The sequence below is a fragment of the Salmo salar genome, chromosome ssa01 (assembly GCF_905237065.1).
Source record: "Salmo salar chromosome ssa01, Ssal_v3.1, whole genome shotgun sequence".
NCBI classification, from domain to species: Eukaryota; Metazoa; Chordata; class Actinopteri; order Salmoniformes; family Salmonidae; genus Salmo; species Salmo salar.
Window position 1 is genome coordinate 143153981 of NC_059442.1, and position 15034 is coordinate 143169014.

At 47.8% G+C, this 15034-nt stretch overlaps 1 protein-coding gene across 4 annotated transcripts in view; it reads left to right on the top strand.

Annotated features, from left to right (window-relative positions):
* Positions 1-14639, top strand: part of LOC106566624 (ephrin-A5b) — a 73628-nt gene extending 58989 nt beyond the window's left edge. Inside the window, exons 3-6 of one of the 4 annotated variants that reach the window (XR_006758018.1) lie at positions 10379-10444; positions 10582-10665; positions 10964-13231; positions 13278-14639. Coding sequence is in view for 2 of the 4 variants with exons in the window: in XM_014134827.2 (XP_013990302.1) it covers positions 10379-10444; positions 10582-10665; positions 10964-11088 (275 nt within the window). In the remaining 2 variants the exon portion in view is untranslated. Of the gene's footprint in view, positions 1-10378; positions 10445-10581; positions 10666-10963 lie in introns of all 4 variants that reach the window. The other 3 variants (XR_006758017.1, XM_014134827.2, XM_014134837.2) reach the window with 3 other exon arrangements.
* The last annotated feature ends 395 nt before the right edge of the window (positions 14640-15034 follow it).

Here is a 15034-nt window from a genome sequence, read left to right on the forward strand (position 1 = left end):
ACAGGTAGGGTAGACAGAGCAGGCGAGTACATGCAGGGTAGACAGAGCAGGTGAGTACAGGTAGGGTGGACAGAGCAGGTGAGTACAGGTAGGGTAGACAGAACAGGTGTGTACAGGTAGGGTAGACAGAGCAGGTGAGTACAGGTAGGGTGGACAGAGCAGGTGAGTACAGGTAGGGTGGACAGAGCAGGTGAGTACAGGTAGGGTGGACAGAGCAGGTGAGTACAGGTAGGGTAGACAGAGCAGGTGAGTATAGGTAGGGTAGACAGAGCAGGTGAGTACAGGTAGGGTAGACAGAACAGGTGAGTACAGGTAGGGTGGACAGAGCAGGTGAGTACAGGTAGGGTAGACAGAACAGGTGAGTACAGGTAGGGTAAACAGAGCAGGTGAGTACAGGTAGGGTAGACAGAGCAGGTGAGTACAGGTAGGGTGGACAGAGCAGGTGAGTACAGGTAGGGTAGACAGAGCAGGTGAGTGCAGGTAGGGTAAACAGAGCAGGTGAGTACAGGTAGGGTAGACAGTGCAGGTGAGTACAGGTAGGGTGGACAGAGCAGGTGAGTACAGGTAGGGTGGACAGAGCAGGTGAGTACAGGTAGGGTAGATAGAGCAGGTGAGTACAGGTAGGGTAGACAGAACAGGTGAGTACAGGTAGGGTAGACAGAGCAGGTGAGTACAGGTAGGGTGGACAGAGCAGGTGAGTACAGGTAGGGTAGACAGAACAGGTGAGTGCAGGTAGGGTAAACAGAGCAGGTGAGTACAGGTAGTGTAGACAGTGCAGGTGAGTACAGGTAGGGTAGACAGTGCAGGTGAGTATAGGTAGTGTACACAGTGCAGGTGAGTACGGGTAGTGTAGACAGTGCAGGTGAGTACGGGTAGGGTAAACAGAGCAGGTGAGTACAGGTAGTGTAGACAGTGCAGGTGAGTACAGGTAGGGTAGACATAGAATGTGAGTACAGGTAGGGTGGACAGAGCAGGTGAGTACAGGTAGTGTAGACAGTGCAGGTGAGTACAGGTAGGGTAAACAGAGCAGGTGAGTACAGGTAGGGTGGACAGAGCAGGTGAGTACAGGTAGGGTAAACAGAGCAGGTGAGTACAGGTAGTGTAGACAGTGCAGGTGAGTACAGGTAGGGTAGACATAGCAGGTGAGTACAGGTAGGGTGGACAAAGCAGGTGAGTACAGGTAGTGTAGACAGTGCAGGTGAGTACAGGTAGTGTAGACAGAGCAGGTGAGTACAGGTAGGGTTGACAGTGCAGGTGAGTACCGGTAGGGTAGACAGTGCAGGTGAGTACAGGTAGGGTAGACAGTGCAGGTGAGTACAGGTAGGGTAACAGAGCAGGTGAGTACAGGTAGGGTAAACAGTGCAGGTGAGTACAGGTAGTGTAGACAGTGCAGGTGAGTACAGGTATGGTAGACAGAGCAGGTGAGTACAGGTAGGGTAGACAGAGCAGGTGAGTACAGGTAGGGTAAACAGTGCAGGTGAGTACAGGTAGTGTAGACAGTGCAGGTGAGTACAGGTAGGGTGGACAGAGCTGGTGAGAACAGGTAGGGTAGACAGTGCAGGTGAGTGCAGGTAGGGTAGACAGTGTAGGAGAGTACAGGTAGTGTAGACAGTGCAGGTGAGTACAGGTAGTGTAGACAGTGCAGGTGAGCACAGGTAGGGTAAATAGAGCAGGTGAGTACAGGTAGGGTAGACAGTGCAGGTGAGTACAGGTAGGGTGGACAAAGCAGGTGAGTACAGGTAGTGTAGACAGTGCAGGTGAGTACAGGTAGTGTAGACAGAGCAGGTGAGTACAGGTAGGGTTGACAGTGCAGGTGAGTACCGGTAGGGTAGACAGTGCAGGTGAGTACAGGTAGGGTAGACAGTGCAGGTGAGTACAGGTAGGGTAACAGAGCAGGTGAGTACAGGTATGGTAGACAGAGCAGGTGAGTACAGGTAGGGTAGACAGAGCAGGTGAGTACAGGTAGGGTAAACAGTGCAGGTGAGTACAGGTAGTGTAGACAGTGCAGGTGAGTACAGGTAGGGTGGACAGAGCTGGTGAGAACAGGTAGGGTAGACAGTGCAGGTGAGTGCAGGTAGGGTAGACAGTGTAGGAGAGTACAGGTAGTGTAGACAGTGCAGGTGAGTACAGGTAGTGTAGACAGTGCAGGTGAGCACAGGTAGGGTAAATAGAGCAGGTGAGTACAGGTAGGGTAGACAGTGCAGGTGAGTACAGGTAGGGTGGACAGTGCAGGTGAGTACATGTAGTGTAGACAGTGCAGGTGTGTACAGGTAGGGTAGACAGTGCAGGTGAGTACAGGTAGTGTAGACAGAGCAGGTGAGTACAGGTAGTGTAGACAGAGCAGGTGAGTACAGGTAGTGTAGACAGTGCAGGTGAGTACAGGTAGGGTAGACATAGCAGGTGAGTACAGGTAGGGTGGACAGAGCAGGTGAGTACAGGTAGGGTGACATAGCAGGTGAGTACAGGTAGGGTAGACAGAGCAGGTGAGTACAGGTAGGGTAGACAGAGCAGGTGAGTACAGGTAGTGTAGACAGAGCAGGTGAGTACAGGTAGGGTAGACAGAGCAGGTGAGTACGGGTAGTGTAGACAGTGCTGGTGAGTATAGGTAGGGTAGACAGTGCAGGTGAGTACAGGTAGTGTAGACAGAGCAGGTGAGTACAGGTAGGGTAGACAGAGCAGGTGAGTACGGGTAGTGTAGACAGTGCTGGTGAGTATAGGTAGGGTAGACAGTGCAGGTGAGTACAGGTAGTGTAGACAGTGCAGGTGAGTACAGGTATGGTAAACAGTGCAGGTGAGTACAGGTAGGGTAGACAGTGCAGGTGAGTACGGGTAGTGTAGACAGTGCAGGTGAGTACGGGTAGGGTAAACAGAGCAGGTGAGTACAGGTAGTGTAGACAGTGCAGGTGAGTACAGGTAGGGTAGACATAGAATGTGAGTACAGGTAGGGTGGACAGAGCAGGTGAGTACGGGTAGTGTAGACAGTGCAGGTGAGTACGGGTAGGGTAAACAGAGCAGGTGAGTACAGGTAGTGTAGACAGTGCAGGTGAGTACAGGTAGGGTAGACATAGAATGTGAGTACAGGTAGGGTGGACAGAGCAGGTGAGTACAGGTAGTGTAGACAGTGCAGGTGAGTACAGGTAGGGTAAACAGAGCAGGTGAGTACAGGTAGGGTGGACAGAGCAGGTGAGTACAGGTAGGGTAAACAGAGCAGGTGAGTACAGGTAGTGTAGACAGTGCAGGTGAGTACAGGTAGGGTAGACATAGCAGGTGAGTACAGGTAGGGTGGACAAAGCAGGTGAGTACAGGTAGTGTAGACAGTGCAGGTGAGTACAGGTAGTGTAGACAGAGCAGGTGAGTACAGGTAGGGTTGACAGTGCAGGTGAGTACCGGTAGGGTAGACAGTGCAGGTGAGTACAGGTAGGGTAGACAGTGCAGGTGAGTACAGGTAGGGTAACAGAGCAGGTGAGTACAGGTAGGGTAAACAGTGCAGGTGAGTACAGGTAGTGTAGACAGTGCAGGTGAGTACAGGTATGGTAGACAGAGCAGGTGAGTACAGGTAGGGTAGACAGAGCAGGTGAGTACAGGTAGGGTAAACAGTGCAGGTGAGTACAGGTAGTGTAGACAGTGCAGGTGAGTACAGGTAGGGTGGACAGAGCTGGTGAGAACAGGTAGGGTAGACAGTGCAGGTGAGTGCAGGTAGGGTAGACAGTGTAGGAGAGTACAGGTAGTGTAGACAGTGCAGGTGAGTACAGGTAGTGTAGACAGTGCAGGTGAGCACAGGTAGGGTAAATAGAGCAGGTGAGTACAGGTAGGGTAGACAGTGCAGGTGAGTACAGGTAGGGTGGACAAAGCAGGTGAGTACAGGTAGTGTAGACAGTGCAGGTGAGTACAGGTAGTGTAGACAGAGCAGGTGAGTACAGGTAGGGTTGACAGTGCAGGTGAGTACCGGTAGGGTAGACAGTGCAGGTGAGTACAGGTAGGGTAGACAGTGCAGGTGAGTACAGGTAGGGTAACAGAGCAGGTGAGTACAGGTATGGTAGACAGAGCAGGTGAGTACAGGTAGGGTAGACAGAGCAGGTGAGTACAGGTAGGGTAAACAGTGCAGGTGAGTACAGGTAGTGTAGACAGTGCAGGTGAGTACAGGTAGGGTGGACAGAGCTGGTGAGAACAGGTAGGGTAGACAGTGCAGGTGAGTGCAGGTAGGGTAGACAGTGTAGGAGAGTACAGGTAGTGTAGACAGTGCAGGTGAGTACAGGTAGTGTAGACAGTGCAGGTGAGCACAGGTAGGGTAAATAGAGCAGGTGAGTACAGGTAGGGTAGACAGTGCAGGTGAGTACAGGTAGGGTGGACAGTGCAGGTGAGTACATGTAGTGTAGACAGTGCAGGTGTGTACAGGTAGGGTAGACAGTGCAGGTGAGTACAGGTAGTGTAGACAGAGCAGGTGAGTACAGGTAGTGTAGACAGAGCAGGTGAGTACAGGTAGTGTAGACAGTGCAGGTGAGTACAGGTAGGGTAGACATAGCAGGTGAGTACAGGTAGGGTGGACAGAGCAGGTGAGTACAGGTAGGGTGACATAGCAGGTGAGTACAGGTAGGGTAGACAGAGCAGGTGAGTACAGGTAGGGTAGACAGAGCAGGTGAGTACAGGTAGTGTAGACAGAGCAGGTGAGTACAGGTAGGGTAGACAGAGCAGGTGAGTACGGGTAGTGTAGACAGTGCTGGTGAGTATAGGTAGGGTAGACAGTGCAGGTGAGTACAGGTAGTGTAGACAGAGCAGGTGAGTACAGGTAGGGTAGACAGAGCAGGTGAGTACGGGTAGTGTAGACAGTGCTGGTGAGTATAGGTAGGGTAGACAGTGCAGGTGAGTACAGGTAGTGTAGACAGTGCAGGTGAGTACAGGTATGGTAAACAGTGCAGGTGAGTACAGGTAGGGTAGACAGTGCAGGTGAGTACGGGTAGTGTAGACAGTGCAGGTGAGTACGGGTAGGGTAAACAGAGCAGGTGAGTACAGGTAGTGTAGACAGTGCAGGTGAGTACAGGTAGGGTAGACATAGAATGTGAGTACAGGTAGGGTGGACAGAGCAGGTGAGTACAGGTAGTGTAGACAGTGCAGGTGAGTACAGGTAGGGTAAACAGAGCAGGTGAGTACAGGTAGGGTGGACAGAGCAGGTGAGTACAGGTAGGGTAAACAGAGCAGGTGAGTACAGGTAGTGTAGACAGTGCAGGTGAGTACAGGTAGGGTAGACATAGCAGGTGAGTACAGGTAGGGTGGACAAAGCAGGTGAGTACAGGTAGTGTAGACAGTGCAGGTGAGTACAGGTAGTGTAGACAGAGCAGGTGAGTACAGGTAGGGTTGACAGTGCAGGTGAGTACCGGTAGGGTAGACAGTGCAGGTGAGTACAGGTAGGGTAGACAGTGCAGGTGAGTACAGGTAGGGTAACAGAGCAGGTGAGTACAGGTAGGGTAAACAGTGCAGGTGAGTACAGGTAGTGTAGACAGTGCAGGTGAGTACAGGTATGGTAGACAGAGCAGGTGAGTACAGGTAGGGTAGACAGAGCAGGTGAGTACAGGTAGGGTAAACAGTGCAGGTGAGTACAGGTAGTGTAGACAGTGCAGGTGAGTACAGGTAGGGTGGACAGAGCTGGTGAGAACAGGTAGGGTAGACAGTGCAGGTGAGTGCAGGTAGGGTAGACAGTGTAGGAGAGTACAGGTAGTGTAGACAGTGCAGGTGAGTACAGGTAGTGTAGACAGTGCAGGTGAGCACAGGTAGGGTAAATAGAGCAGGTGAGTACAGGTAGGGTAGACAGTGCAGGTGAGTACAGGTAGGGTGGACAAAGCAGGTGAGTACAGGTAGTGTAGACAGTGCAGGTGAGTACAGGTAGTGTAGACAGAGCAGGTGAGTACAGGTAGGGTTGACAGTGCAGGTGAGTACCGGTAGGGTAGACAGTGCAGGTGAGTACAGGTAGGGTAGACAGTGCAGGTGAGTACAGGTAGGGTAACAGAGCAGGTGAGTACAGGTATGGTAGACAGAGCAGGTGAGTACAGGTAGGGTAGACAGAGCAGGTGAGTACAGGTAGGGTAAACAGTGCAGGTGAGTACAGGTAGTGTAGACAGTGCAGGTGAGTACAGGTAGGGTGGACAGAGCTGGTGAGAACAGGTAGGGTAGACAGTGCAGGTGAGTGCAGGTAGGGTAGACAGTGTAGGAGAGTACAGGTAGTGTAGACAGTGCAGGTGAGTACAGGTAGTGTAGACAGAGCAGGTGAGTACAGGTAGTGTAGACAGTGCAGGTGAGTACAGGTAGGGTAGACATAGCAGGTGAGTACAGGTAGGGTGGACAGAGCAGGTGAGTACAGGTAGGGTGACATAGCAGGTGAGTACAGGTAGGGTAGACAGAGCAGGTGAGTACAGGTAGGGTAGACAGAGCAGGTGAGTACAGGTAGTGTAGACAGAGCAGGTGAGTACAGGTAGGGTAGACAGAGCAGGTGAGTACGGGTAGTGTAGACAGTGCTGGTGAGTATAGGTAGGGTAGACAGTGCAGGTGAGTACAGGTAGTGTAGACAGAGCAGGTGAGTACAGGTAGGGTAGACAGAGCAGGTGAGTACGGGTAGTGTAGACAGTGCTGGTGAGTATAGGTAGGGTAGACAGTGCAGGTGAGTACAGGTAGTGTAGACAGTGCAGGTGAGTACAGGTATGGTAAACAGTGCAGGTGAGTACAGGTAGGGTAGACAGTGCAGGTGAGTACAGGTAGGGTAGACAGTGCAGGTGAGTATAGGTAGGGTAGTAGGTGCAGGTGAGTACAGGTAGGGTAGACAGTGCAGGTGAGTACAGGTAGGGTAGACAGTGCAGGTGAGTATAGGTAGGGTAGTAGGTGCAGGTGAGTACAGTTAGTGTAGACAGAGCAGGTGAGTACAGGTAGGGTAGACAGAGCAGGTGAGTACAGTTAGTGTAGACAGAGCAGGTGATTACAGGTAGGGTAGACAGTGCAGGTGAGTACAGGTAGGGTAAACAGTGCAGGTGAGTACGGGTAGTGTAGACAGTGCAGGTGAGTACAGGTAGGGTAAACAGTGCAGGTGAGTACAGGTAGGGTAAACAGTGCAGGTGAGTACAGGTAGGGTAGACAGTGCAGGTGAGTACAGGTAGTGTAGACAGTGCAGGTGAGTACAGGTAGGGTAAACAGTGCAGGTGAGTACAGGTAGTGTAGACAGTGCAGGTGAGTACAGGTAGGGTAAACAGTGCAGGTGAGTACAGGTAGGGTTGACAGAGCAGGTGAGTACAGGTAGGGTAGACAGTGCAGGTGAGTACAGGTAGGGTAAACAGTGCAGGTGAGTACGGGTAGTGTAGACAGTGCAGGTGAGTACAGGTAGTGTAGACAGTGCAGGTGAGTACAGGTAGTGTAGACAGTGCAGGTGAGTACAGGTAGGGTAAACAGTGCAGGTGAGTACAGGTAGGGTTGACAGAGCAGGTGAGTACAGGTAGTGTAGACAGTGCAGGTGAGTACAGGTAGGGTAGACAGTGCAGGTGAGTACAGGTAGTGTAGACAGTGCAGGTGAGTACAGGTAGGGTAGACAGTGCAGGTGAGTACAGGTAGTGTAGACAGTGCAGGTGAGTACAGGTAGGGTAGACAGTGCAGGTGAGTACGGGTAGTGTAGACAGTGCAGGTGAGTACAGGTAGGGTAGACAGTGCAGGTGAGTACAGGTAGTGTAGACAGTGCAGGTGAGTACAGGTAGGGTAAACAGTGCAGGTGAGTACAGGTAGGGTTGACAGAGCAGGTGAGTACAGGTAGGGTTGACAGAGCAGGTGAGTACAGGTAGGGTAGACAGTGCAGGTGAGTACGGGTAGTGTAGACAGTGCAGGTGAGTACAGGTAGGGTAGACAGTGCAGGTGAGTACGGGTAGTGTAGACAGTGCAGGTGAGTACAGGTAGGGTAAACAGTGCAGGTGAGTACAGGTAGGGTTGACAGAGCAGGTGAGTACAGGTAGGGTTGACAGAGCAGGTAGGGTACACAGAGCAGGTGTTTGGTGGTTGCAGCCCTGTTCAACCCCTTGATGTTAATGAAGTACTCTCTGTTTTTAGCCTAGTTACTGTTATGTTATTGTTGCTCATTCATTATTTGTTATTTTTCTATTTCCTTTTTTTTACTTCAGTTTATTTTAGTAAATACATTCTAATCATGTATTTTTCTTAAAACAAATACAATTTGATTTGATTAGAATTTATGTGTGCAAATATCGTATTTATGCAAATGAGGCATATATAATTTTCTTTATTTTAACACAAAATATTTAAAAAATACCTGATACAATAAGACATTGTATATTTGAGTGCATTGTAATATTTGTTTCACAATAAATTGAATACCTGAATTCCCACCAAAATCCCTGAACTCGTTATTTGTCCGTACGAGTAAAATGTGTTATGTGTCACGTCCTGACCAGTAATAGGGGTTATTGGTTATTGTAGTTTGGTCAGGACGTGGCAGGGGGTATTTGTTTTATATGGTTCGGGGTGTGTGTGTACTTAGAGGGGTGTTGTATTTATGTGTTCCGGGGTTTTTGATTTATGTTCTTGTTTTGTATTCTGTTTTGTGCTTGTCACCTGACAGAACTGTTAGTGTCGTTTCTGTTAATTGTATACGTGTTTATTTTGTTTCTCCTTCTTATATATTAAAAAGAGAAGATGAGTATACACTTCCCTGTTGCGTCTTGGTCCTCCACACACGACACGCGTTACATTATGTGCTTTGTCAATATCTGATGGATTTTTTAAATTCTAAACGTTTGGAGTATCTTCATCCATTGTCCTGTTGTATTTGTAGACTTTTTTTCGATGACTGTTGCTTGAAGAAGATAATCTCAGGATAGGGGATAGACTATAGGACAAACTGCCTCTCGCTCTCTCTCTCTCTCTCTCTCACACACACACACACACACACACACACACACACACACACACACACACACACACACACACACACACACACACACACACACACACACACACACACACACACACACACACACACACACACACACACACAGCATTATGGTGCCCTGAGTGGTGGGTGGGGGTTTATGACTAGATTAAGAGCAGCTTGAGACCCCAGGCAGGCCAGGAAATGATGTCAGAACACAGAGGCCCACAGAGCCATTCTATAGAGTCAGTCTGGGTGGGGTGGGAGAAGAACAGAGACATTCTATAGTCAGTCTGGGTGGGGTGGGAGAAGAACAGAGCCATTCTATAGAGTCTTTCTGGGTGGGGTGGGAGAAGAACAGAGCCATTCTATAGAGTCAGTCTGGGTGGGGTGGGAGAAGAACAGAGCCATTCTATAGTCTTTCTGGGTGGGGTGGGAGAAGAACAGAGCCATTCTATAGAGTCAGTCTGGGTGGGGTGGGAGAAGAACAGAGCCATTCTATAGAGTCAGTCTGGGTGGGGTGGGAGAAGAACAGAGCCATTCTATAGTCAGTCTGGGTGGGGTGGGAGAAGAACAGAGCCATTCTATAGTCTTTCTGGGTGGGGTGGGAGAAGAACAGAGCCATTCTATAGAGTCAGTCTGGGTGGGGTGGGAGAAGAACAGAGCCATTCTATGGATGAATACAAGCACAGGTCGGAGTCTGTCAAACTAGCAACAAGAACAAGATCTCAGTCACAACCTACTTTCTGTATAGAAGAGGGATAGGGACTTCAGAACTATTGCTTGTCAAGACATCACACAATATGAAACCGCCGCAGTCTAGTTTGGTGACTATGTCCTAGGTGACATTGTCTAGTTGTTGACAGGTCAGAAGTTGGAGCGGCCTGAGTTGAAGTGACTTGCCACCATTGAGATTTAGTGAAGCAGCTGTCATATTCCAGTTATCCACAGTTGACGTCTGTGTAGCAGGGTTGTGCTACTTTACTGCTAATAGAACCCAGTGGCAGGTGTTGATGGCCTCTGCAGCCAATCAAATACTTCATTGCAGATGGTGATGTTACTCTGAGCCAATCGATTTCTGTGTTGCAGAGGTGGATGAAATTTGGAGCCAATAGAAGTTTGAGTAGCAGGTGCAGACTGTTCTTTTAACCAATGGAAGTTTGAGTAGCAGATGTGGATGTTACTCGGGAGCATGTGTTTTTGTTATTTAAAGCTAATGGAAGTCTCAGGTGCAGATGTTGCCCTCACTCAATAGCCAATAGAAAGATGTGTTTCAGGCATTGGTTGACAGACATTTATCACAAATTGCATCCGTTGAGAACCTTTAAGTCAGTGGAATTTTCACCTTGTTTGGGGTGTGATAGCTCTCTGTTTGACGTATGTCTGTACAGAATAGCTCTCGGTTATTTGCTGTTAGCATTAAAGTACGTAAGCATTGTTCCTAACATAACTGAAATGTTTTCACAGCATCCACCGTTGCTGACAATGGAAGGAGAAGTTGCCTTCGACTGAAGGTGTTCGTCAGACCAGCAAGTAAGTGGATTTCTGAAAGAACATTCTATTTTCTATTTCTTTCAAACTGTGAAAAAACTTTTAATGCATTGTGTGAGAGTCGAATATCAATCTTGGGCTCGCTGTGAATGTTCACGTCCCACTCTTTCCTTTTGTTGCAGACAATTGTGTGAAAACTGTCAGTGTTCACGATCGGGTCTTTGACGTCAATGAGAGGGTGGACAATTCCCTAGAACCAAGAGGTTTGTAAGACTCTATAAACTGTGTGTAGGGGTACGTGCCTGCCTGCATGCTTGAGAGTGTCTGTGTACCCGGGTATGACAAATTATATTTCCTGATACAGAATTCCGAAGGGGCTCATATTTTCCCATTGTACCAACTGAATGGATAAGTCAGTCACATAGAAAGTTGATGGAATGACAAAGCCACCACTCCATTTCATACATTAATGTTTCAGTCGTTGCAGCTAAATGATGATATCTCTTGACGTCTCAGGGATTCTTATCTCCTCCTCTCTCCCTCCTTTCTTCCTCCATCTAGATGATACCAGTCACGAATCAGCCGAGCCGTCCCGAGGTGACGTCAACTCGGTGGGCCGGGTTCAGACCACCGGCCTGCTGGTCACCTCCACCCTGGTTCTCTGTGCAGCCATCTTGTCTTTATAGCGCCCAGCCTGAGGGTTTTAGACAGGGCGGAGTGGACTTGCCCTGACTGGACCATACAACCCCCAAGGTGCACTTTTTAAAAGACAGTCTGAGTGCCGGGGAGAGGTGGACTTCTAAGGGGGAAGACCTTTTTATAAACTTTGCTTTGGGGAGTTAAGATGCCAAAAGCCTTTTTGACTCTCATTTTGTCATTTTACTTTCCTGTAGATGTTAATATTTGAAGGTCATAGTATCCCAGTGAATTTGCTGTCCCCACCACCTCTCTCTCTCTCTCTCACGTTCACACGCTCACGCACGCACGCACGCACACACACACACACACACACACACACACACACACACACACACACACACACACACACACACACACACACACACACACACACACACACACACACACACACACGCACACACACACACACAATCACTCTCGCCTCTGTGGTCCCACCATACCTTTTGCAAGATGAAACAACGGAACAAGAACTACTAAAAATAACTTTTTTTCAAGCCCCCAAAGGACTTTGATTGAGAATATGATGAAGTCTTACAGCGAATAACTATGATAATTTGAAGATGGCTTGTGTCAGCCAATGGCAATGAAGCAAAGGAATACTGGCCAATCACATGAGGCCAAGACATACTGGCCAATCAAATGAGGACAAGGCATGCTGGCCAATCAATGGTGAAACAAGGATCCAGAGCCATGGTTGTTGCTTGGAGAAGTCCTGTTGCCAAGGGGAGGGGGCTCTGTTATTTTCTTGCCTTTGAAGAGTCCATTAGAAGTTCATGAGATGGGGGTTGGATTTGATGATTCAGAGACTGGGAGTGAACGATCTTAGCTGAACCGGAAAAAAAGAAGCACTCATGTTTAGTAATTTGTGTCCTTTTAGGGGAATTAGTGATCGATTCATGTATTTTTTAAATGAATCACGTAATTCAAATTTAGCAGCCAACACGGGTGTATATTTGCGAGGAGCGTGGGAGTTGATATGGTATTTTGTCAGGCAAATGTATTTTCCTATTTATTGTTGAGTGCTCTTTCCCTTTTCTGATGATTGTTCTGGTTCAGTCACTGTAACTACTGCAGAGACAAGCCCAAAACATCCCACCACTTAAAAGCACCAGTCTCTCTTTTTATTTTGGAAAGGTGTGGTTATATTTCATACACATGTAATATCTGGGCTTGGACTCATTGTTTTTATCTAACAGAGTTCAGGGGAGAGGACATAGTTGGATGTTGTATCAGGGTGTAAGAATGTGTGTTATAACTGTGTTTCTTCCCTGTAACAGTAAACACAAACTGTATGTGTCCTAACAAGTCAGCCCATATTACCATCCACTACTTCATTTCAACATTGTCATAACCTCTACAAAATTACAATTATGTACTGTACATAAACAAAAAGTTCAGGGATGACTCTATAACTAGTACGATTAGTTTCAATTATGTTCTTAGTAATATTCTTGAGTTTTTCCTCAAGCAAACAGCAAAAACTTTCATTGATATTGATAGGTTAGCGACCATTCAGTGATGATCAACCCACACGTCCCAACAGGTCCAACGTTTCTCCTAAAGTTGAAGGTAGGTTGTGGCAACGTTAGTTTCATCTGTAGCAGCTGCAGCTCTAGTGTGATTTAGCCGTGTCTTTGATGTCGTGCGGAGCGGTGTCCAAGCAGACCACATGCTGGGGGGCCATGCGCTAGTTATTTCTGGAATGAGAAAAATCGACCACCAGGAGGGAGAACGAGAGATGAGAGAGAGTGAGGAAGAGAAGGTGTCCTGTTCAGCCTCTGGATAGGTTCACTAGCAGGGAGAGAGAGGTGTCCTGTTCAGCCTCTGGATAGGTTCACTAGCAGGGAGAGAGAGGTGTCCTGTTCAGCCTCTGGATAGGTTCACTAGCAGGGAGAGAGAGGTGTCCTGTTCAGCCTCTGGATAGGTTCACTAGCAGGGAGAGAGAGGTGTCCTGTTCAGCCTCTGGATAGGTTCACTAGCAGGGAGAGAGAGGTGTCCTGTTCAGCCTCTGGATAGGTTCACTAGCAGGGAGAGAGAGGTGTCCTGTTCAGCCTCTGGATAGGTTCACTAGCAGGGAGAGAGAGGTGTCCTGTTCAGCCTCTGGATAGGTTCACTAGCAGGGAGAGAGAGGTGTCCTGTTCAGCCTCTGGATAGGTTCACTAGCAGGGAGAGAGAGGTGTCCTGTTCAGCCCAGAGGTAATTTTACCACCAGAGGACTGGAATGAGTAATGAGGAGAGAGAGAGAGGGCCAGCTGAGATCAATAGTGATGGGCTTCTCAAACACAGGAACACGGTAAATATTTCCCTCCACTGTCTGATACACAGTATATTTAGTGTACTGACACCAACTCACGTCCTTTGTAAAGGGGATGGACTATCAGTGAGAAATACATTAGCTTCTGCCTCTGTTGGCTGCAAGTGTGGGATTCAGTTTGAACAAGTCTTTAAATAAGAATAGCTGAAATTCATTGTGACTGACATCATTCACTTCAGCCAGTCAATGATGGGAAACAAGGATCAGCTTGTCTCATGGATACTGTGTATCCAGCTGTAGTCTCATATAACGTAGTGTTAGAGCAGTGGATCTCACACCTCTTTGAAGGACAACCGCAGTTAACAAAAGACACATTGATAATGCTGTTAGTGAGAGAATAAAGTCAATGTTGGATATCAAAAACGGTTGATTACATTTGTTTAATGTCTTTTAGTAGGAGAAACATGATCAATGTTACAGTCTATATCTTTTGTGTAAGGTTTTCACATATCAATGTTATAGTGTGTGTGTGAAGGTTGAAGTGCCCAAGTTAAGGGCTCTACTATTGGAAGTGCACTATATCCATCCATGCTCGTCTCAAGAACCATACTGCACTCCCATCGCCCTCCTCTTTTGACCAGAGCTTAGTAGTATTTGCATCTGAAATGTGGTTTAGGCGCCTAATGTTTTGAGTCCCTGTACATGCTTAGTTTGTCTGTGGTCCCTCTTAATCTTCACTACAATGGTTTCAGAGGAAGCTTCAGTAGTCAGCAGCACCATGTTGTTATCTGAATTCAGGAGATTTTGTAAAGCTTGTTAAGTGTTGGTTTTCTGTCCATATCACAATGTCATGAATCAGTTAACTTGTGTAATTTTCCATTCAAAAGTTGATGTACAGTATGAGATGCAGTTGTGTTACAGGGTGAATTGAGTCTGTTAGGAGGAGCTCTTCACCTGGCACCTGTTACTGTAGCCATGTAGCCTGAACCTGACACCACTGTGCCCTCCTTTTGTCCTCTGTCCCTGTCCTCTGTCCCTGTTCTCTGTCCCTGTCCTCTGTCCCTGTCCCCAGTGACTGTCTCTTATCCCAGCCCTATCGTCCTCTCCTCCCCAGACTGTCGTAACCCCTCCCTCTCTCCCTGGTCCAACTCTCTTCACCAGAATGTTCTGCAAATGTACTGTATTTCATACGAAGGCCATTATTTGTAAATACACAAATGTGTTGGAGCAGCTATGACTAACTACAAAAAAAGATTTAATAAAAGTTATTTGTCATTGTTGTAATTATTGTGTCTCTCATTTGTATTATCTTTTCCTTTTTATGTAAATTGAATCCCAACTGTTTTGTCTAATGGATGGAAAATCCAATAGATGCCAAGCTTTTGTTCATTGCTCTTTGACAAAAATTGAAGAGATGACAACAACTGTCAATTAGCAGTACGCGTTAGGCATACAAAGTTGTTTAATTACACGCCCTACTACTGAGCAGCTGTCATTCTATTATCTGAAATGAATTTACAAATACAAAAACAACATAACTTCAAACAATCATGCTTGAACCTGCAATGTGTTGAGTGATTTCCTAGGATCTCTGCCAAAAGCTGCTAGGCTTCGCTCTCATTACCCTTGCTTTCTCTCCGTGTTGTCTCTCACCCCCCCCCCCCCCCTCTCTCATGAGA